The 23,561-nt window shown below is 48.2% G+C and overlaps 3 protein-coding genes across 3 annotated transcripts; all 3 read right to left on the bottom strand.

Moving 5' to 3' along the window:
- Positions 1-2,978: 2,978 nt before the first annotated feature.
- On the bottom strand, positions 2,979-3,695 carry LOC149335664 (uncharacterized). The gene has a single exon (XM_089553989.1). It carries the CDS (start codon positions 3,693-3,695, stop codon positions 2,979-2,981), a length of 717 nt encoding a protein of 238 aa, XP_089410115.1.
- A 3,676-nt stretch (positions 3,696-7,371) lies between these two features.
- LOC149335663 (uncharacterized) lies at positions 7,372-8,082 on the bottom strand. The gene has a single exon (XM_089553855.1). The coding sequence runs from the start codon at positions 8,080-8,082 to the stop codon at positions 7,372-7,374; it is 711 nt and encodes a 236-aa protein (XP_089409981.1).
- A 3,186-nt stretch (positions 8,083-11,268) lies between these two features.
- Positions 11,269-12,006, bottom strand: LOC149335662 (uncharacterized). Its single transcript, XM_089553988.1, has one exon. It carries the CDS (start codon positions 12,004-12,006, stop codon positions 11,269-11,271), a length of 738 nt encoding a protein of 245 aa, XP_089410114.1.
- Positions 12,007-23,561: the final 11,555 nt, after the last annotated feature.

Here is a 23,561-nt window from a genome sequence, read left to right as displayed (position 1 = left end):
CGAAGAGGGGGCCTTCTGTAAGGAGATAGCGCAACCCAGCGGCGTTCGTGAGGAGAAGACAAAGCACGAGGAGCGCGTGCGGAGGGGAACGCGGGGCAGGTCGAAGAGGATTACGTGGCAGAGAAGAGAAGAGCGCGGTGGGCGACGGACGTGGACGAGTTCTGCTGGCTCCCCGAGTTCCGGGCTTGGGCCTTAGCCGCAGACGTCCGGGCCACCAGACCTGGACATCCATCGTCGAGAGCCTTAACCACCAGGCCCAGGCGCTACTCTTCTCCGTCCATCCGTCAGCTGCTCCACACAGGCCGCCTCTGGCGCCTACGTGACCTTTTTTCCGGGATACCAGACCTGGGAACCGTGCCGGGAGCCCACAGACGCCGACGCTGCGGTAGCGTTTCATCGACGTTGGAACGCCAAGAGACTCCCTGACTGCCCGACACCCAGCCAGTCCTCCCCGCTCGTTGCTCGAATAAGACAAGTAGTGTGAACTTTCCTCTTTGACTCTTTTTCCTGCATTTATCATAAGCACTTTGTTCTGTTCCCCCGTGTGTTTTTCCCGTGTATTGTTGCGTTGTTCTCTTGTTCCTTTCCTTTCTTCTCGCTCATATTGTAATTGGTTTCCTTTCCGTTAAAAGCCGCCTCGTTTATTGTTTGTACTTTGGTGTTTGTTGAAAATAAGACCTGCAATCATCTCCCACGATCCTCACAGGTAGCTCGCGTTTATGACACGCTAAATTCCGCAAGTGTTGCCTCATACTTCATGAACCTATAGCATGTCCACCTTGGTACAGTCTTTGTGAAAAGTTTAGAGCCCACGGGGTTTACTTCTAAGCCTGGCAGTGGGACTCCTGTAACATTCGGGGTAGTCCTACCCGTTGGAGGAGGCAGGACCAGATATCTTCTTACCTTCAGCAAATTTGGAGCGCTGGAGATGCATTACGAACCAGACAGTGTGCTTCAGAAGCAAACCCCCTGGACTCCAAACTTTTGACAAAGCCTGTACATGTCTGGAATTCCGACAGAGTTTCAGTTTTTAAAGAGAGGACTTTCAGGGTCTGTGGTAATCCGGCGGGACCTTTCATTTCACACGCTTCTTCCCGTCACTGTAAGCGGACAGCTCGCTTCTTGGCATCGAGGACGCAGTGAACGCAAAATTTTAGCCATTAGGATGGTTTCACTCTTGTCCTTTATAGGACCGGCATTAACCAATACGTTCCCAATACTGAGCCAATTATCTGCGCTAATTAGGAAGGAAGCCAACAGTGACTGAAACAAAGCAAAGGGGAATGTTACTTTATTTTTCCTGATGTTGATCAAGGGAAAATTAGCACTGCTATGACTTTTTTTTGCATCAACGATAACTTAATCGAAAAAATGAGAAAAACAATCACATCCTGCTAGGGGGTTCCGAACCCACGACCTCCGTATGTCGCGTACGGTACTATTCGTTCGATCCCCTCCCACGTGGCACTTGCGGTATTACAGACTGTTGCTGCGTCCGCCGCTATGGAAGAGGGTGGCGCTGGTGAGCACTCTCAAGGTGAGGTTACACGCAACATGAATACACTCGAAAGTGGAGCATGTGCAACATTCTCGCACAAAAATGTTGAAAATTGGAAAATTATGAGGTACTGATACAGAAATACAGACAGTAATGGTGCATCCTTGTGATATTTAGGAAAATCTTTCTTTTAAAGCGTTTCCATCGGTCGCTGTGGATAATAATTGCGACTGCCTAGCCACGCGCACTAATCTCGTGTTTCCATTAAACATTTTCCCTACTAATGGGCTCAAACTTCTCAAAATCCTATCATATTTAGTGCGAGCAGTGGCAAGTGATTAGGAAACTACAGTCATTCAAAGCAGACCCGCCTCGGATCCACGCAGCACAAGTGGTCATCCGCAAACGAACAAAACGCCGCCGTGGTAGTTCAGTGGTTATGGTGCTCGGGCGTTGACCCGAAATACACGGGTTCGATCTCGGCTATGGTGGTCCCATTTCGATGCAGGCGAATTGCTAGCTTCCCGTGTACTGTTAAAGAACCCCTAGTACTCGAAATTACCCAAGCCTTCAACCACGACGTAACTCATAGTCCGGGTCGCTTTGAGCTGTTAAACCCCGAAAAACCAAAACCGAATCGAAACCGAAACAAAATCGAATATGTTTAGGCAACTTCGAAGCAGCAGCACCAGATTACTGGACAAGAGTATGACAGCGCCAATCCTGTCTCCTTCCTGCTTCTTATGAATAGGCGGGAGTTAAGTTGTTCTCATAACCACTGAACCACGGCGCGCCACCAATAGTTACACGCTCATATTGGACTCCGAAGCAAATGCTTCCATGGACGCTTTATTAAACGTTAAACAGATTTTACCGGTGCAATAAAATAATCGTTCATACTGAGAACGCACTTTACAACAATGTAGACTGTATTGAATGTATCGACGCTCCAGAAACAAGGGAAAGTTCGAAACATGCCAGTGATTTGGAAGTTTATTCATAAAAGAGGATTCAGTATGTACGCTCGTACATCAATAAAAGCATATTCAACTTAGCCAGCATAGGTGATTCGGTTCTGTTGAGCATGGCGAGTACAGAAACGGGCCAATATAAATTACACGGCGCCCAATAACGTACATTAATCAACAAGTGTCATAATTCAAATCTACTTCGTATTACCGGGAGGCAGCTGCGTTCAGTTCAAGGCATAACAGTCCTTTCAGTAATGGTTCCATCTAAGAACAGCCAAAATTATACGCAAAGCATTCAGCTCAAACTCTACATGGCGAGTGCATTCTCCAAAAGAAAATAAGCATTAGGTCGTTGCATCTACGATAAACGACGCTAATAAGTCGTCGTCCGTAGTTTGTTATTCCGTGACGTACTTCATACTTTTTACTCGATCTAATACAAGTTTCGCATTACACTACATTAATTTATCATGCGCACTTTGGTATCAGTCACGAATTCCGATCGTACTTCAGTTCTCGACACAAATATGACATCCAGGATCGCTGGTCAACCGACGAGGTCTCTTTCTCTTCCGCTCTTTCCCTTCACTGCAAGTGGACGGCTTGCTGCGGGGCGCCTTCTTGGACCTTTTCGCCTTTGCCCTCCGGCTTCTCCTCTGGCTGGGGGTGCAACCATCCCCGACGCTGTCGGCAACGTCCATCTGGGCTGCCTTTTTGGCTTTCAGACGGACCACGACCTCTTCCAATGACGACGAACGCTTGACCCAGCTGGTCAGCCTCTTCGCAGCTCTTCCCGATTCCGCCCCATGTCCCGAGGTCGCTCCTCCGGCCGCACAAGGACCGAGCATGCCTTCAGCGCAGCCGTTGCACATCGCTGAAACACGTCTCCGTCTCCTCTTCCCTACTCGGGTCGCCGCCGTCTCCACAATCTGCAGCTGCTGGAGGGCTTGAACCAGCTCGGCCTCCCTCTCCTTGGCCAGCTTCAGCGCCGCCTTCCTCGTAAGCTGAGGGTCTCCTCCCAAGTCCATCGCTGTTTCGTCGGCCACCGGTCTGTCCACGAGAAAGGGCAGGTAGCGCTTGTGGACTCCAGGGATGCGCTTGACCTTTACCCTGCGTGGTCCATTTCGGCAGCACCAGCTCACGAACAAGATCTTCTTAGTCGATGTCTCGGGGCCTACACAGCGGTACGTACCGGGCTTGCGTGGCAGCAGCATCCATGAGGCCATGACAGGAAAGGAAGAAACGATGGTCTAGGGACCGAGAGTAGACAGTGGTCAAGGAACCGTGGTCGCAGAGACAAGGCCTCGAACAGTCCGCGTCAACATGGGCCCAGCAGCACTTCTTCTTCTTCTTCTTCTCCACAACGTGGCAGCTTCTTCTACTTCTTTCTTCTTCTCAATGGATCTACAGCGCCATTATCTAGAGGACAACAACAACAACAATATGCATCCAGCGTTCCATGGACCACCGTATCAGAAATAAAAATACGACGTTGCTATATTTTGTATTACAACCATGACTTAGGGCGCTATAAATTCCTCCAAAAAAAAATTAGCAACAGAACCTAAAAATGTCACCCCAGCAATTTAATTGCTGTGATTCGTGATCATATTTAATTATTATTATTAACGCGTTGGTTCGCAGTCTGTACTTAATAGTGCTATTGGTCAAATGTTTAGGGGAGCCCCCAAGGTGGAGTAGATTTTTAATAAGGGAGTAATTACTCGTAGGCATCCACCCAAGCGCAGCCATACGGCTACAGAGGAAAGCTATACAGCTTTCTCAGAAACTTCGTAGTTAAAGAATAATTCGTCCTGCTCCGCGGTTCGAACCCGGGACCACCACTTCACCGGAGCAGTCGCTCTACTAATTGACCTAACCTGGACGGCAAGCTTATGGTAGGGCGAGAGCGAATTGATCAGTAACTCGGAATAGGAAGTGTGTTGGTCAAATGTTTAACGGAATCCCCGAAGGCGCAGTAGATTTGTAATAAGGGAGTAATTAATCATTGGCATCCACCCAAGCGCTTGGGTGGATGCCAAGTGCTTGGGTGGCTGCGCTTTGGTGGATGCCAATGAGTAATTACTCCCATATTAATAGTGCTATATATCAGTGAGAATAAAACAACTTCATGACTTCGGACCTAGTAGCGTAGTTCGCGTGCATGACACCCCTAAATTCCGCAAGTGTTGCCTCATACTTCATGAACCTAGAGCATGTCCACCTTGGTACAGTCTTTGTCAAAAGTTTAGAGCCCACGGAGTTTGCTTCTAAGCCTGGCAGTGGGACTCCTGTAACATTCGGGGTAGTCCTACCCGTTGGAGGAGGCAGGACCAGAAATCTTCTTACCTTCAACAAATTTGGAGCGCTGGAGATGCATTACGAACCAGACAGTGTGCTTCAGAAGCAAACCCCCTGGACTCCAAACTTTTGACAAAGCCTGTACATGTCTGGAATGCCGACAGAGTTTCAGTTTTTAAAGAGAGGACTTTCAGGGTCTGTGGTAATCCGGCGGGACCTTTCATTTCACACGCTTCTTCCCGTCACTGTAAGCGGACAGCTTGCTTCTTGGCATCGAGGATGCAGTGAACGCAAAAATTTAGCCATTAGGATGGTTTCACTCTTGTCCTTTATAGGGCCGGCATTAACCAATACGTTCCCAATATTGAGCCAATTATCTGTGCTAATTGGGAAGGAAGCCAACAGGGACTGAAACAAGGCAAAGGGGAATGTTACTTTATTTTTCCTGATGTTGATCAATGGAAAATTAGCACTGCTATAACTTTTTTTTGCATCAACGATAACTTAATTGAAAAAATGAGAAAAACAATCACATCCTGCTAGGGGGTTCCGAACCCACGACCTAATATGTCGCGTACGGTACTATTCGTTCGATCCCCCTCCACGTGGCACTTGCGGTATTACAGACTGTTGCTGCGTCCGCCGCTATGGAAGAGGGTGGCGCTGGTGAGCACTCTCAAGGTGAGGTTACACGCAACATGAATACACTCGAAAGTGGAGCATGTGCAACATTCTCGGACAAAAATGTTGAAAACTGGAAAATTATGAGGTACTGATACGGAAATACTGAGAGTAATGGTGCATCCTTCTGATATTTAGCAAAATCTTTCTTTTAAAGCGTTTCCATCGGTCGCATGAAACAGTTAAGTCTGCCATAGAAAACCCATGGGGAATGCTTTTGATGATATCAAAAACGTTAATAGAAAAAAATATGCCAGACTGCCGTAGGGTGATATGCGGATACATTGATTGTTATAATGATATCTTGCATTATACTAAAAAATTCCTTTCATAAAAGGTTTCCCGCTCAAAAGTGCTTTTGTCCAGAATTGATGGGCATTGATTGGACATCTGCCGCAATAGGTCAGTAGGCAGAGCACAGTACGTGGCAGACGAAGGCTATATGGCGGCATGTGGATGTTTCTTGCACTTTCTTGGGATGTTGCTGAACAGGTAATGTTTTAGAATTTAGGGGGCTCGTTACGGCATACGCAAAGGAACCGAAAAGTCACCACTAACAAGAAAATGGTAGGGGCAGGTTTTTTTTTTTTCAATTTGCAGATTTTATCAACGAGAAATTAACGTTTGGAGCAATTACGTCAACGGACGTACAATGATAAAGAATCCATACGATAGTTTATCGCGACTCGCAGTGTAGATAATAATTGCGACTGCCTACCGCGCTCACCATTCTCTTGTTGCCGTTAAATATTTTCCCTACTAATGGACACACGCAAACTTCTCGGAATCCCATAATATTTAGTGCGAGCAACGCTAAGTGATTCGTAAACTACAGTCATTGAAACCAGACCCGCCACGGATCCACGCAGAACAACCGGTCAACCGCAAAAGAACAAAACGCTGCAGTGGTAGTTCAGTGGTTATGGTGCTCGGCTACTGAGCAGAAAGACGCGGGTTCGCTCTCGGCTATGGTGGTCCCATTTCGATGCAGGCGAATTTTTAGCTGCCCGTGCACTGTTAAAGAACCCCAGGTGCTCGAGATCATCTGAAGCCTTCCACTACGACATCCCTCATAGCTTGAGTCGCTTCGGGTTGTTAAACCCTACCAAACCAAAACCGAATCGAAACCGAACCAATATCGCATATGCTTAGGCAACTTCGCAGCAGCAGCACCGATAACTAGACTATGACAGCTCCAATCCTGTCTGCTTCCTGCTACTTGTGACTAAGTGGGACCTAAGTTGTTTTGATAACCATTGTACCCCGGCGCGCCACCAATAGCTACACGCTCATATTGGACTCCGAAGCAAATGGTTGCATGCGCACTTTAATAAACTTTATTTACCGGCGCAATAATATAATCGTTCAGTCTGAGTACCGACGCCGTAGAAACAAAAGAAGGCTCGAAACATGCGAGTGATTTGGAAGCTTATCTCTAAAAGAGGACTCAGTATGTACGCCCGTACATCAATAAAAACATATTCAATATAGCCAGCAGAGGTAATTCGGTTCTGTTGAGCATGGCGGGTACAGAAACGTGCCAACGTTAATAAATCGGAGTCCAAAAACGTACATCATTCGAGAGATATTACAATTCAACTCCCTTCGGATTACCAGGACGCATCTACGTTCAGTTCAAGACATAACAGTTCTTTCAGTAATCGTTCCATCTAAGAACAGCTAAAATTATACCCTAATCACTCAGCACCAACTCTACATGGCATGGGCATTGGCCGAAAGTAAGTACACATAAGGTCATTCAATCTACGATGAATAAAGCTAATAAATCGAATGTCTTCCGGGTTTTGTTATTCCGTGACGTAGTTCACACCTTTTACACGGTCAAATACAAGGCTAGCATTACACTACATAAAATTTGCATGCCACACGCTGGTATCAGTCACGAATTCCGACGGTACTTCAGTTCTCGACACAAATATGACATCCAGGATCGCTGGTCGACCGACGAGACCTCTTTTTCTTTCGTTCTTTCCCTTCACTGCAAGTGGACGGCTTGCTGCGGGGAGCCTCCTTGGACCTTTTCGCCTTTGCCCTCCGGCTTCTTCTCTGGCTGGGGGTGCAACCGTCTCCGACGCTGTCGGCGATGTCCATCTGGGCTGCCTTTTTGGCCTTCAGACGGACCACGACGTCTTCCAATGACGACGAACGCTTGACCCAGCTGGTCAGCCTCTTCGCAGCTCTTTCCGATTCCGCCCCATGACCCGATGTCGCTCCTCCGGCCGCACCAGGACCGAGAATCCCTTCAGCGCAGCCGTCGCACATCGCTGAAACGCGTCTTCGTCTCCTCTTCCCTACTCGCGTCGCCGCCGTCTCCACAATCTGCAGCTTCTGGAGAGCTTGCTCGGCCTCCCTCTCCTCGGCCAGCTTCAGCGCCGCCTTCCTCGCAAGCTGAGGGTCTCCTCCCAAGTCCATCGCTGTTTCGTCGGCCACCGGTCTGGCCACGGGAAAGAGCAGACAGCACTTGTGGACTCCAGGGATGCGCTTGACCTTTATCCTGCGCGGTCCGTTGCGGCAGCACCAGCTCAGGAACAAGGTCTTCTTAGTCGATGTCTCGGGGCCTATGCAGCGGTACGTACTGGGCTTGCGTGGCGGCAGCATCCAGGAGGCCATGACTGGAAAGAGAGGAATGGTCAAGGAACCGAGAGTTGAAATACGGTGCTTTTCTTCAGCGGCTGCCTCGGCGCCCGCGCTCATCTGTACCTCTTTTGTGAGCTCCGTGGAGGTGAAGAGAAAGTTCGGGGACCCTAAGAGGTATGACGTCGGCGGGACTTCTAGTTGTCGTGGTCGCAGAGACGAGGCTCGTACAGTTGTTGTTCTTGTTGCTGTCCTCTTGTTCGCATGACAACGATGATGATGATGATGATGTCCTCAGGCTGAATGGCACATACTCACGGCGGGGTATTGGCCAGGGTGCATAGCGGATACAAACGCACTCATGTACAGGGAATGGAGTATATTTAAATTTAAAAATTTGGGACGCTGAGCTAGAATTTGTACAAAACAAAAAATACGGAGAAAGAAAAGTGCCAGCAGCGCAACCTCGCGGCTTCTTCTATTTCTTCTTCCTCCTTCTCAGTGGATCTAGAACATGTATCCAATGGTCCATGAACCATCCTATTATAAATAAAAATGTGATTATGCGATATTTTCTATTATAGTAAGGGCTTATGCCGATATAATTTCCTAAAAAAAATTGCAAGTGAAGCTATAAATGTCGGCCTGACGTTAATATAGCCGTAATTACGACCTTTTTTATTTATTGTTATTAAAGCATTGGTACTCCCACGACTACAGTGTACTAGAAACCCACGACCTCCGTATGTCGCGGACGGTGCTCTTCGTTAGATCACCTCATCCGTGGCACTCGCGGTATTGCAGACTGTTGCTGCGTCCGCCGCTATGGAGGAGGGTGGCGCTGGTGAACACTCTCAAGGTTAGGTTACACGCATCACAGATGCACTCGAAAGTGGAACATGTCCAACATTCTCGGACAAAAATTTTGAACATTGGAAAACTGTAAGGTACTGTTACGGAAATACTGAAGGTAATGGTGCAGTCATCTGATATTTAGCAAGCACTTTTTTTTAAGTTTTTCCATCGACCGCATGAAACAGTTAACACTGCCATAGAAAACGAATGGGGAATACTTTCGATGATATCAAAAACATTAATAGAAAAAAATATGCCAGACTGCCGTCGGGTGATATGCGGATATATTAATTGTTATATTGATATCTTGCATTATACGAAAAAATTGCTTTCATAAAAGTTTTCCCACTCAAAAGTACTTTTGTCCAGAACTGATGGGCATTGATTGGACATCTGCCGCCATAGGTCAGTAGGCAGAGCACAGTACATGGCAGACGAAGGCTGCATGGCGCCATGTGGATGTTTCTTGCACTTTCTTGGGATGTTGCTGAACAGGTAAAGTTTTAGAAATTAGGGGGCTCGTTACGGCATACGCAAAGGAACCCAAAAGTCACCACTAACAAGAAAACAGTAGGGGCAGGTTTTTTTTTTTTTCAATTTGCAGATTTTATTAATGAGAAATTAACGTTTGGAGCATTTACGTGAACGGACGTACAATGATAAAGAATCCATACGATAGTTTATCGCGGCTTGCAGTGTAGATAATAATTGCGACTGCCTACCGCACTCACCATTCTCATGTTGCCGTTAAACATTTTTCCTACTATTGGACACACGCGAACTTCTCAAAATCCCATCATATTTAGTGCGAGCAACGCTAAGTGATTAGGAAACTACAGTCATTGAAACCATACCCGCCACGGATCCACGCAGCACAAGTGGTCAACCGCAAACGAACAAAACGCCGCCGTGGTAGTTCAGTGGTTATGGTGCATGGGTGTGGACCCGAAATAGGCGGATTCGCTCTCGGCTATGGTGGTCCCATTTCGATGCAGGCAAATTGCTAGCTTCCCGTGTACTGTTAAAGAACCCCTAGTACTCGAAATTACCCAAGCCTTCAACTACGACGTAACTCACAGTCAGGGTCGCTTTGAGCTGTTAAATCCCAAAAAACCAAACCCGAATCGAAACCGAATCAAAATCGAATCTGTTTAGGCAACTTCGAAGCAGCAGCACCGATAGCTGGGCTAGACTATGACAGCGCCAATCCTGTCTCCTTCCTGCTTCTTATGACTAGGCGGGAGTTAAGTTGTTCTCATAACCATTGAACCACGGCGCGCCGGAGCGGCTTCTGCTTCGCCTGTATACTAATACTTTGCTGTACCCGGCAGCTCTCAAACACTTCGACCCTTCATTCTCGGGCAGCTGTCCGCACTGTGCGGAGAAGTCTTTTGACACTTATCACATGGTGTGGGCCTGCCCCTCCAACCCTGCTGTCCCCCCTCACCCCAACCCAACCCGGGAGGACTGGGAGGCGACCCTGCTCGGCTGCTCTGACCTGCAGGCCCAACGGGCCTTGGTCGCGCGAGCCCGGGCGGCGGCCGGCGCCACTGGGGTCCCGATCTAGGGACCTCCACCTAGTACTGGCTGGCCCCCTCTGGGTCAGCTCATGCATAACCTCCAGCAGTGTATGTGTAAATAAATGTTTTCCACCACCACCAATAGTTACACGCTCATATTGGACTCCGAAGCAAATGCTTGCATGGACGCTTTATTAAACGTTAAACCGATTTTACCGGTACAATAAAATAATCGCTCAGTCTGAGAACACACTCGCCGTCGATAGCAGCCGTCGATACATTCAATACAGTTTACATTGTTGTAACAATGTAGACTGTATTGAATGTATCGACGCTCCAGATACAAGAAAAAGTTCGAAACATGCCAGTGATTTGAAAGCTTATCCATAAAAGAGGACTCAGTATGTTCACTCGTTCATGAATTTTTTGCGTTCACGTTCGCCAGCAGAGGCAATTCGGTTCTGTTGAGCATGGCGAGTACAGAAACGTGCCAACATGAATTACACGGCGCCCAAAAACGTGCATTACTCAACAAGTGTCATAATTCAACTCTGCTTCGGATTACCGGGAGGCAGCTGCGTTCAGTTCAAGGCATAACAGTACTTTCAGTAATGGTTAGATCTTAAGACAGCCAAAATTAATTATAAGCAAAGTATTCAGCTCAAACTCTACATGGCATGCGAATTGTCCAAAAGAAAATAAGCATTGAGTCGTTGCATCTACGATAAATGACGCTAATAAGTCGTCGTTCGTGGTTTGTTATTCCGTCACATACTTCATACGTTCTAAACGGTCAAATACAGGTTTAGTATTACACTACATAAAATTATCATGTCACATGTTGCTATCAGTCACGAATTCCGATGGTACTACAGTTCTCGACACAGATATGACATCCAGGATCGCTTGTCAACCGACGAGATCTCTTTTTCTTCCGTTCTTTCCCTTCACTGCAAGTGGACGGCTTGCTGCGGGGCACCTTCTTGGACCTCTTCGCCTTTGCCCTCCGGCTTCTTCTCTGGCTGGGGGTGCAATTGTCGCTGACGCTATCGTCAACGTTCATCTGGGCTTCCTGTTTGGCCTTCAGACGGACCACGACGTCCTCCAATGACGACGAACGCTTGACCCAGCTGGTCAGCCTCTTCGCAGCTCTTACCGATTCCGTCCCATGTCCCGAGGTCGCTCCTCCAGCCGCACCAGGACCGAGCATCCCTTCAGCGCAGCCGTCGTACATCGCTGAAACACGTCTCCGTCTCCTCTTCCCTACTCGGGTCGCCGCCGTCTCCACAATCTGCAGCTGCTGGAGGGCTTGAACCAGCTCGGCCTCCCTCTCCTTGGCCAGCTTCAGCGCCGCCTTCCTCGTAAGCTGAGGGTCTGCTCCCAAGTCCATCGCTGTTTCGTCGGTCACCGATCTGTCCATGAGAAAGGGCAGGTAGCGCTTGTGGACTCCAGGGATGCGCTTGACCTTTACCCTGCGTGGTCCATTTCGGCAGCACCAGCTCACGAACAAGATCTTCTTAGTCGATGTCTCGGGGCCTACACAGCGGTACGTACCGGGCTTGCGTGGCAGCATACGCGAGTTCATCGTTGGATCTGCAGAAGCGTGAAGATGTGAAAAGCAACAGGACGCTTCCGAGGTCCGTCACTGGCGGGAATTCTTGTTGACTTGGTGACAAGGACAAGAAATCGCACAGCTCTCGTGTACACGGAGTCGTTGTTGTTGTTGTTGTCCTCTAGAAAATGGCGCATACCCACTGCGGGGGATCGGCCAAGACACAGGCGGCAACTGATAGGTGTACAAAATGTTAAACAAGAAAATAATGGTGGGGAAAAATAAAATAATCATGATAATAATAGCAATTAGGAAATAAATGAAAGGATCTCAAATGTGTAATTGAAATAGGTTAAACAAATGCTTTGAGATCGGTGACTGAAATAGAGAACGGGGCTAAATATTCCACGTTTCAGAAAGCTTTCATTCCAGAGAAATATTGATCATGAGAAAGAGCAGAGCTTAAGACGGCAGCCGTTTAGTGTCTGTAAGGAAGTTTTTCATGGCGGAGAGCACATTCCAGTTACTGTGCCCAAGGGAGGAAGCCCCAAGAGACAGAGCAACCCCAGCTGACAGACTTAGACCAAGCTGTCGTAACGGAAGCTCCAGCAGGCGGCTCCGTAAAGAGGAGAAACGGCGGCAGGTCAACAAGAAATGATCTATCGTTTCGGGTTCTCCGCAGAACGGGCACAATGGGGAGACCGCCAGACCAGATCTATAAAGGTAGAAGTTTAAAAGAGGCACGCGACAACGTAGACGAGTGAAGGAAACCTCAAGCTTGCGTGATCGCCATCCTTTACTGCACCACGGGTAAAGGAGATGCCGGAATTCGGGAGAAGAGGTCAGAGCTGATGCTGCGAATTCTTTCAAGAGCAGATACCTGCGAAACCTGGCCGCGGTAATATATGCGCTGGGTGGAAGCACAGATACGACTGGGCCTTGAAGAGATGCCTTCGCCAGGGTATCAGCAACCTCATTCAAATGGATTCCTCTGTGCCCAGGCACCCAGACCAACCGTAATGAACACACGTGGGGTGGAACCAAGCATTTGAGTAACCGAAGTGCCTGAGATGTTGTAGGCGCGGTGAGAGAGGAACACAACGATAATGAATCTGTCATAATTATGACAGAAGACAAGGAGCTGTTTAATTTGCGCAACGCTAAGACTACTGCTAGAAATTCGGCCAAATAAATAGGGGTGTAATCGGGAAGGCGGAGTGAGAATGACCAGTCAAGGGAGATGGAGAAAATGCCAACACCGGCCTTTTCTTCACACTGTGAGGCGTCTGTCGCTATGAGCACATGAGATTTAAAGCACAGCAGGTAATCCTGCAATAAACCGCTGAGCAAATGAAAAGGCATTAACTTTGCATGTTTTGGAAAGATGTCATCGAAGACAATCTGAATAGATGAGTTGGCGCATACCGGACGGATGTCCGAAATGCGGACGTTTAAGGGGTCCAGGAGGGATTGCACCAAACATATCTGAGGGGTACGGAAACGAGACCAGGTTTCGTTGAAAAATAGCCTAGGCTGACGAAGGAAGATCAAATTGGAGGCATGGAGCGAAGAATCGCACATTCTTACGAACGTTTTCACCGTTAAGAGCCGAAATCTAGAAGTCAGTGATGGAGTACGCGCTTCCAGGTACAAAACGGAATTCGCCACAAATTTTGGAAGGCCCAAACAAAGGCGCAACGCCTCCCGCTCCAAGAGAATCAAGGGGCGAAGTTTATACGCTGGTGCACCAGAGAATAAAACTCAGCCGAACTCTAAGACTGGACGGACGTACATTCTATAAATCATAAGAAGTGAGTGCCTTCTCATGCCAGAACGAACACTGCTCAGCCTGCGCAGCATACCGACTGCTCGGACTCCTTTCACAGTGATCTGCTCGATATGGGCCGCCCAGGAAAGAGAAGGATCATAAATTACTCCGAGGTATTTGACACTTTGCACTTGAGGAATTACATGGTTCCGGTAAACAATAGAGATATTAACTGGACGAGAGAGCGGAAAAACCAATAAAGCACATTTACTGACATTAAGGGACAGATTAATGTCTCCTAACCATTGGTCTAGGACATTGAGGTAGGACTGTAAGGACTGGTACAAAGAGGAAATGTCGTTCTCTGAAGCAAAAAAGGCGATGTCATCAGCATACACATAGGTGGACACCTGAGGACTGCAGGGAATACTGCTGAGTAAGATGTTAAAAAGTACAGGGGAGAGGACCGCCCCTTGGGGCACTCCTCTCGATTGTCGAAATTTGCTTGATGAAACACTGTTCTGAAAGCAGTAAAATTCCCTGTCAGCAAGGAATTCAGCAACCCAAGCCACAAAGTATCTCGGAAGTCCTACTGCCTGCAGTCTTTGCAAGAGCGTCCTGTGCTCAACGCTGTCATAGGCTTTAGATACATCTAAAGTAACAAGCGCTGCGTATTGATTTCGGCGCCGAGCTAACTGTATGCGGCTCTCCAGATCGGTATGGGCACACCATATAGAGCATCCTGGTCTGAAACCAATCTGGCAAGGGTTCAACAACCCAGCCTCTGAAATAACAGACATTATTCTACCATGCAACACCCTCTCAATTAACTTAACGAGATTCGAAGTTAAAGAAATTGGCCTTATATTGTCTAACACATAACCATCTCCCTGCTTTTTAAGCAACGGGATAATCTTTGCTAAACGCCACTCATTTGGAATCCATGGCCCCTTAAGAGAGTAATTTATAAGCGCCAGTAAGTCGGTGGGAGATTCCTCGAACAAAATTTTAATCATAGAAGAAGTCACACCATCAGGGCCAGGGGCCGCGGGTGGAAGGCGGGATACAGTGTTCGAGAGCTCAGTGAGGGTGACCTCCTCGAAATCGTCCAAAGTGGCAAGAAATCTCTGAGGAGAAGGAAGAAGAGCCGTAAACCGGCGCTCAAGACCTCTGCCTATCTCTTCCAGGGACTGTGCAAGTTCAGCCGGTGACTGAACTAGGAAGACAGCGTTCATGGTGGACGAGATTAGTTTCCTGGATTTTAGGTAATTGAATAGAGCACGCCTATTACCAGATTTTGAAAGGAATTCGTAGCGTTCAGTATCGTGCAACTCCTTTGCACGAGATACGGTGCGCTTAAACGTAGCTGCAACGAACTTATAATCGATCCAGTTTTTGGGACACTGATTATGAAGAAGTTTCTTCCAAGCAGCCTTTCGGCGCCTATAATCGCGAGCGCACTCTGCGTTCCACCAAAGGCACGACGATGTTCCCTTATGTGCCTGAACCAAGAACTCCGATTTTTTACGAGCTCCATCCAAAATTGAACAAATGCGGATGGCATTATCTCCACTGTTGGAATGAGATAATTCCTGAAGGTCTGCTTTGAGGGCATTTTTAAAACTGTCGTAATTTATGAATGTGCGCCGTGTGCTGTTAGGAGAGGTCAACTGGCACATAACTTGGAAGCTGATCGGAAGGTGATCGCTATTGGAGGCAACTGGCGCCCAAGAGGACACAGTTATTCCGGGGGAAGAAGATGACAAGTCTAACGCTGAGCGAGCCTGACCACGGACAAATGGGGGGAGACCCGAATTTAAACATATGAGGTTATTCACACAAGCCCAGTCCCATAAGAGCGTACCGCAGCGATCTGTACGAAACCCCCACGAAACATGATGCGAGTTGAAGTCTCCAACAATTAAAACCTGTTTCCTGCAACTAGACAAAAACGAGTCAAGAGGCCGAACGTCATGCACACCTGTTGGAAAATATACATTAGCCAGAGTGAGTGGCTGATATCCAGGAATATTGAGATCAAGTGCCTGAATTTCGCACTGCCTGTCCATATATTGAAATGACACAGTTGCCCTGTGGCAAAATTTTGTGGATACGAACAATAGCAACCCACCACCTCTTGAGGGCCGGTCAAGCCTGAAAGAACGATAATTTTGTAAATTGTACCTAGAATCTTTAGAGAGCCACTTTTCCTGAAGAGCAATTAAATCTGGACTTAATTTACTGATTAAATAAACTAAATCTGTTGAAGCAGAAAGAATAGACCGGCAGTTCCACTGCAACACCTTCAACGACCCTATGTCGCCGAAAGGGCCGCAGCGGAGACCGCCTGATCCAAAATGCTGCCTTTGGGTGTAGATCTAGGGTGATTCTTTTTATTCTTCGACTGAGAGCAAGACGGACTAGCACCACCTATCGGAGACGCACTGCGCTTTTGAGCACGCATCTCAGTCTCCATATCAACGCACTCTTCAGATGAGAGTTCTGTCTCACTGTGATGTGAATAACTGGTTGTAGGGATAGACGAAGGCTGTGATTGAGTCTGACTCAGTGGATTGGAAGACACGGGCACAGAAGGTTGGGGAGGTGCAACCAATGGAGAAGTGATTGTGCCACAAAGGGGGGCAATAGAAGCTTGCAATAAAGTGGACATTTGGGATGCCATGACCTGCGAAATGCACGCGGACAGATTTTCAACTATGCGATCCATGGCACTTGCCATTGCTTTCTCCACCGCCGCCGCAATCGCTTGCGACAAGGAGGAATCCACAACGGTTGCATGCCGCGCTGCCACACTTGCATAGCCAGATGTCCTATCTTTGATGACTGCAACTGCCTCACGTCTTGAGCACCTGCGCTTGTCAACCAACTCTAGTACTTGCACTTCCTCAACCCGCGCTGGGCATTCGGAATGGCTTGCTGAGTGTCCACCGCCACACAAACAGCATTTCTCTTGTTGAGCAGAACACCCAGCGGGGTCGTGGCTCTCTCCGCACCCACAGCAGCGAAAACTCGATTTACAGGCCTTGGCGCTATGGCCAAACCTCCAGCAATTACGGCACTGAAGGGGCCGAGATATAAATTGATCCACACGGAAAATCAATGGCCACACCTTAACTTCAGATGGACAGGACAGCCCCGCAAATGTAGCAATAACAGTCTCCGTCGGTATCTTTGTTCCATCCACCACACGACTGCATCGGTGAATGGCGATCACGCCAGCCGAAGTGAGCTTTTCTAATGTCTCGGACGCGCTTAGCCGTGGGTCTACGCCACGGACTAGCCCTTTCGAACACGCCAGATGAGGAGGTATGAACGCGCTCACCGGGTGATTGGCAAACGACGAACACTTCAGCAGGTCGGCTACGCATGCCTGGTCTGGCGATCTGCATACGATCCCTCCACGGCCGAACTGCCGGACGTCAGTAATCTTCATGTAATGGGGGGTGGTAGATTTAAGCGCAGCCTGAACAGCCTCGGGGTTATTCAGCTTGATGGAGCCCTCATCCGCGGGGACGAGAGCAACCGGTATGCTGCTAACTCCGCCACGGAGGAAACAATCAAGAGGCAGCTCATCTGGGGCGAGACAAGCTGACCAGGGGCAGTTCCCCTGGCCGGGAGAGTTTGTGGACATCAGTCCACGTTCCCGCGTTCAGTCACCCTGGAAAATGGGAAGACTAACACAAGAAATCAAGCAGAAATTCGAGGATTAACTCAGCACCGCCTGGTACTTAGCCGCAACGGAGTCAGCTGCGCAGCCCCTCCGCTTCTTCTACTTCGCCTTCGTTGTCTTCTTCTGCTAGATCGAGAGTTCGAGCCCCGCGGTGGATTGGCTGCAGCATAGCACTGTGCAGAAAAGCGGTATGGCCTACTACGGATTGAGTATGGCGTAATTTATACCTTATAACAACCTCATAAGAATGGAACCGTTCGAAAGGAAAATATTAGGAATAAAATGTGGTGAAGTCCAGACCAGAAATCAAGTAGAGAAATAACGGGGGCTTTAAAGGACTTGGTGTCGCCACTATGAAATGATATTGCCACAGTACGAACCCCTCGCGCAAGTCTTGGACATTCTTAGATGTTTTTTGTCTTCCTCTCTCGAGCTCCCTGCTGGCCGTGTACGTCAACCGTTTGTCGGTGACAACATTGGCAGTGGCTTTCGCTACATTATATTGTTCTTGCGAGGACAAATAGGGGCGATAACAGTCCCGAGTGATCTGGACTCCTTTATTTGTGTCCACTTTTTTTCTCATCAGGTATCATTTCTCTCTTGCCGCCGTCATTTACGATTGACTTTTAATTGAGTTCTCAATGACAGCTGTACCGCGATAGTCATGGCTGGTGCTACTTGCTCATAATGGTGCATTGCACAGTGTGTGACGCTGTTTATGCTTAGCTGTTGCGAACGATGTCATTGCAACGAAAAAAAAATATTTTATCAATCCACAAAAGTTAACATTTCCAAGATGTTTCATGCTTCCGGTCATTATGCCTGCGAACCAAAGATAACGCAGTGGACCTTTTCAGGCCTCCAATTAAGCACAGTCATAAAATTTATGAGTGTGAACACGGGAGGGCGTCATAAATTTTATCACTGTACATCGAACAGAATTTTCCCAAATTATTGCGCTTCAAAGCGCCAACCTTGCTACTCGGTAAAAAAAAAACAGGTAAAATGGTTTTTTGAGGAAAGGAAATGGCGCAGTATCTGCCTCAGATAGCTCGGTGGACACCTGAACCGTGCCGTAAGGGAAGGGAGGAAGGTGGAGTGAAAGAAGAGAGCAAGAGGTGTCGTAGTGATTGTCTCCGGAATAATTCCTTGACTTCCACTAGGCTTCCCAAATGGCGTCTCTAGAGCTGTCGCATTAGTTCTATCACTGAGTGTGCCGAGCATGGAGTTCTCATAGAAGTTATGGGGACGCTTGTCACCTTAAGTGGAATGCAAAATTAGGCCACGTGTTTCAGGTCTACTTGGGAGCGAGTCTGTGCTCCCCGCGGCTGTAGAGACGCTCATGGCAGGTTAAGGATCCATGCCAACTGGAGCTGCCCGACTAGCATGTAAACTCGACAGCCAGCTGCACACTGGCGTGGGAACCGGCGCTGCAGCCGGGAACCTGTTCCGTCCTGCCTGTCTCGGCCTTTCCTGGCTGCGCGCTCCACCCTTGTTTTATGCGAAGCATACTAGCCGCACAACCGAGTTCTTCCTTGCTGCGCCGCGCGCGGCCGCGTAGCTACCACTTGACCTACATCGGCGCACCATGTGATATGACGTCACAACAGCTGTGAAAGCTGGGGCTCAACTCGTGCGCTCGCTTGCGGACGCGCAGCCTCCGCCGGCGGTATGCTTCGCATCCTAGGCTTAACCATAAGCTAAGCCAGGCCATTTTTTCAATCTAATTCCTGTGCCGTAGTCCCGTGACTTTCTGACGACATCGCAGTCTCGGCCAGTCAGCGACGTTTGTGATTAACGCAGGTGGCGAAATCGCATGGGGTGGTCTAATGTTGTGGCATTAATAAAAACTTCATCTCCTTGCCTCCATTGCCATAATCCGTCCGACAGACAGACACCCCATACGCTCCTAGCATGAAGGTCTGCTGGTACATCGTATGTCTAAGTGCCTCAACGTTTCTTTTCCCAATGTCCAGTGCCTTACTTTTGGCATACTTCTTTTCTATCACTCTCTTCTTAGTGCTAGTCGTTGGGCCAATTTCTGGCGCCACACGTTGCTGACCCTAACGATAGCGAATAACAAGTTCCTGGCATCCAACTTTCGCCGAAGACCTTCGCAAATATAAAACTACGAAAGGGCGGCACACCCCGAGTTTTCCATAGAAAAACGGTGTCACAGGTCGACTCAGCAGCAGACCTGCAGTCAACAGTGTCACGTCTGAATGCCCTGTTTGATGTTTGGAGTCAACCATATTGTGATTTGAGTGCGCCCGTTGGTAAACGATGGCCGCTTATATTTTTTCTAACAGTCGCCCTTCGGGCAGCGATCAACAGTTGATTGTGAGGGCTATCTCAGCAAAAAAAAAAAAAGCCGCAAAAGCCAGCCCTTTACACCTACAATTACAACTTGACATTCCCTCCTGCTTAAGCAAAGCGTTAACTATTTACTGCGATGTAAAGTAGCTATCAGCTCTGCATTGACAGTTCCTAGCTCACGAAAGTTCCTGTTCAGTGATGCGTAAAAGCTTAGTTAAGTGCAAGAAATAAAGCTTCTGCTCTACATTTACGTGCGATCCCACACCAAGAAATTTTGTCAAAACTTTTTGAAGCACAAACCTTCTAAGCGGCTCATTAGCCGGATTCCGTAACTCAAACCGCAAACAATGCCTGCATCAGAGACCCTACATCAAGGAAAGGCTACAAAATCAACCGCAAGCAACTATTTCGCAGCTGCTTGGATTATGACACTCGTACAATATCAGTCGTGATGCGAAAACACCTGTATTTCTCATCACAACCAAGGTGCAGGGCTACATGCTTCGCCGTCGCACAAGTGGAGCCAACACGGCTTCAGGGCCGAATGCCAGTACGGCCTCCTGGATCGCTGCTCGGCCGGCGCACCGTCGTGTTCTTGTCGCTGCACGTGGACAGCCTGCTCCTGGGCACTTTTTCGTCCACTGGCTTTGTCTTCGGCTCGCTCTGTTGTACCGGAAATGCTTCGTCTTCGCCACCACCACGTTCTTCCTCCTGGACACTGGCCTCCGAACACTCCGCAACGCCTCCTGGCGACGTTTCCCACCAGGCTCTCTTCATGCGCTCTTTGGCATCATCACACTTCGACGCCCCGCCATGTTTCGAGGAGGCAGTTCTTCCTCCGCCAGTACGAGCTCTTCCCTGCTTAGGGCAGACTATCAACGATGAATGAATGAGTCGCTTACATCCATAATACTCGGACGTCGTTCCTTCTTTTATCTGCATTCTCCGAAGGGCTCGCACCAACTCGTGTTCCTTCTTCCTCGCTCTTGTCTGCGCCATCCTCATCTTAAGATGCGGAGGGCCAACTTCCTTCGCAAGGCTGCTAACTCCTCCACCTGTCGGAGTGGTCAGCCTCCGTTTCAGAAGGCGTGCGAAGCTTCTAGCCAAGTTTGCAACACGAGCAGCATAGCTGGACTGGCTCGAAGAACGCGTCCGTACCCCAGGAAAAGGCAGGACGCTCGAAGAGGAACGCGCAGCCATTTGGACCAGCTGAACAGATCCTCCGTGTTGGGAACTAGATGGCGTTTCTTCCCTCCGGTCCTCGTCTTTATGGTGGGCGTCCATCTTGTCCGGAGGTACGGGGAGAGCGCAGAAGGCGGGATCCCGGAGACAGGAGAGGAGGGACGCAACGGCGAGCAGGGTGCTTGGCGCTCGGAGCGACCGTTGTGCCTAAGCGTCGATCTTGCAGCCGCAGGGTGGGCGTGGCCTCGCGCAGACGAGCGCGTGAGCAGTCAGTGCAGATCGTCTGCTTCTTTCTCGTCCTCGAGAGCTGGCCGACTGGCCCGGCCATAAGCGTGGCACGGCAGTCGCCAAGGCACAATAATTTATGTTGTTGTTGTTGTTGTTGTTGTTGTTGTTGTTGTTGTTGTTGTTGTTGTTGTTGTAGTTGTTGTTGTTGTTGTTGTTGTTGTAGTTGTTGTTGTTGTTGTTGTTGTTGTTGTTGTTGTTGTTGTTGTTGTTGTTGTTGTTGTTGTTGTTGTTGTTGTTGTTGTTGTTGTTGTTGTTGTTGTTGTTGTTGTTGTTGTTGTTGTTGTTGTTGTTGTTGTTGTTGTTGTTGTTGTTGTTGTTGTTGTTGTTGTTGTTGTTGTTGTTGTTGTTACTAAGAGAAGGATGAAGAGGAAATTGCACGGGCCTGCCTACTGGCTACTGGCTACTGGCTCGAGCCACGCCACCACCGCTGCCACGTGCAGATAGAGGAGAGTTAAGAGATCAAAGGAAAGAGAAAAAGGAAAGAAAAGACGCGCGTCGCAGCAACAACTGCGTCCGCCGGAGCGGACTCTGCTGAAAACGCAGATAAGCGGCCGAAGCCGCGCCCGCCGAAGCGAGTACAGGTGCACCATAAATTATAGAACGAAGTTTGACGTGCAACAACACAAACATGACAGCAGGGACTGCATAGGTTACAAGTGAACGTAGCGGCTTGAAACGCCGAATTGTGCCCTGTTATAAATTGCTTAACAGTACATCTTGCTGGGCTAGTTGGTCATCCCTTCAAATCAAATCAAATCAAATCAGTTTATTTAAACATCCTGAGATGCTTAGGGGCACGGACAAAGAACCAAAGGTGGCTTGACGAGGTCCGTGCTCCTTACAAGGCATACAGTGGAAAACGCAGGAATGTTTGGAAGTATAGCTAGTGAATTATCAGAAAAAAGCGGCTGCCCAGAAGGCAGAAAGTGTTACAAAATAAAAAAGACGAAAATGCAAGTAACAAAAAGCAAACAAACTTGAGGTTTGAGAACAAAAAGAAATGTATTGTACAGAAAGTAAATAAGGATAAAAAATGCACGCAAGAAAGTGGTCAAGAAAAAAAAACAAGAACAAAATAACCTACATCGCTGTAACTGTGCTAATTTCGCAAATAAAAAAAGAAATTCACTATGTTGCTACGTACATTTCTTAAGTTAGAGAAACATACTGCGTAGATCCCTGAACAATGTGTTGAAAACATCTCGGTTATCTTCCCCGGACAGTTCGTTCAGGGGTGATGGCAGACGATATTTCAACATTTGTTTCCCGTAATTTGTACGGCATACATCAACTTTCCACTTCTCTGGATTTCGAGTACAATACACAGGATAATTCGTAGCAAGTCCGGCTAGCTCAGCTAAAGAATGGTTGTGTTTAATGGTTTCTGACTTGTTATAACGGATTAGTCTATAGGAATATAAAGACTCTATGAATTACTCCCTTATTACAAATTTACTCCACCTTGGAGGATTCCCCTAAAATATTTGACCGACTCTATACCAATTATGTTAATTTTTTTTAAACAAGTCGGCTGTGTGTGAATAACGAGGGACTTTTGCAATAATGCGGATAACACGTTTCTGAAAACGCAATAGTGAGAGTGAGCCTGGAGTATATGAATGTCCCATCATTGTTTCACGAGGACATGCGTGGTCAGTCAATGGGATTTCCAGATCGGACAATTTATTACATGGTGCTCTGACTATTCCTGCCTGAACTGCCCTAATTCTTGCGCACTTCTCGGACACTGACTTTCCACCGGTCATTTCGCCCCGTCGATATTCTTCACCCTGTTCCTATCACCCCTCTCCGAGAGTGCCATGAGATTTGTACAGTGCAGCTAGAAGACAAGCTCGCCCTGGTCAACTAAGCCTAATATCTACTGAGCGCTCGGTGTTTTCTCCCAACTTCGTCTTTTTAGAGCGCAGCTCTTTGGCGCCCGTTTCTGCGTCTCGCGCCGTCGCCGTTGCCCGTTGTAACCAGCAGTGGACAAAGTCGCGCTTTAAGCTGCGAAATCAATGGAGCGGGAGCTTGGAAACTAGAGGGAAGGCGCATAGCTTCCCTCTCGGAACAGTGGGCACCTCAATCATGCTTTAAGCTACGTGGCGGTAGTGACAGATGTGCGCTGCATGCGTAACGTTGACAACGTTGTGCAATTTTAAAAGGAAGAAAGTGCACATAACTGGCTCCCTTGGTCAGTGGACGCCTGAGTCGCGCTTATAGGTACGTGGGGTGATGAGAGAGAAATATGGGCTGCAGGCATTGACAACGTTGTGCCAGAAACGCGGCGCTGAAGCCATAGACCGTCGGCGTTCACTGTGTTGATTGGCGTTGGCGTTGACA

Source organism: Amblyomma mixtum, chromosome 7, assembly GCF_055824585.1.
Source record: "Amblyomma mixtum isolate Tamu chromosome 7, ASM5582458v1, whole genome shotgun sequence".
NCBI lineage: Eukaryota > Metazoa > Arthropoda > Arachnida > Ixodida > Ixodidae > Amblyomma > Amblyomma mixtum.
Note: the sequence above shows the minus strand (reverse complement) of the source record. Positions and strands in the feature narration are given on the sequence as shown.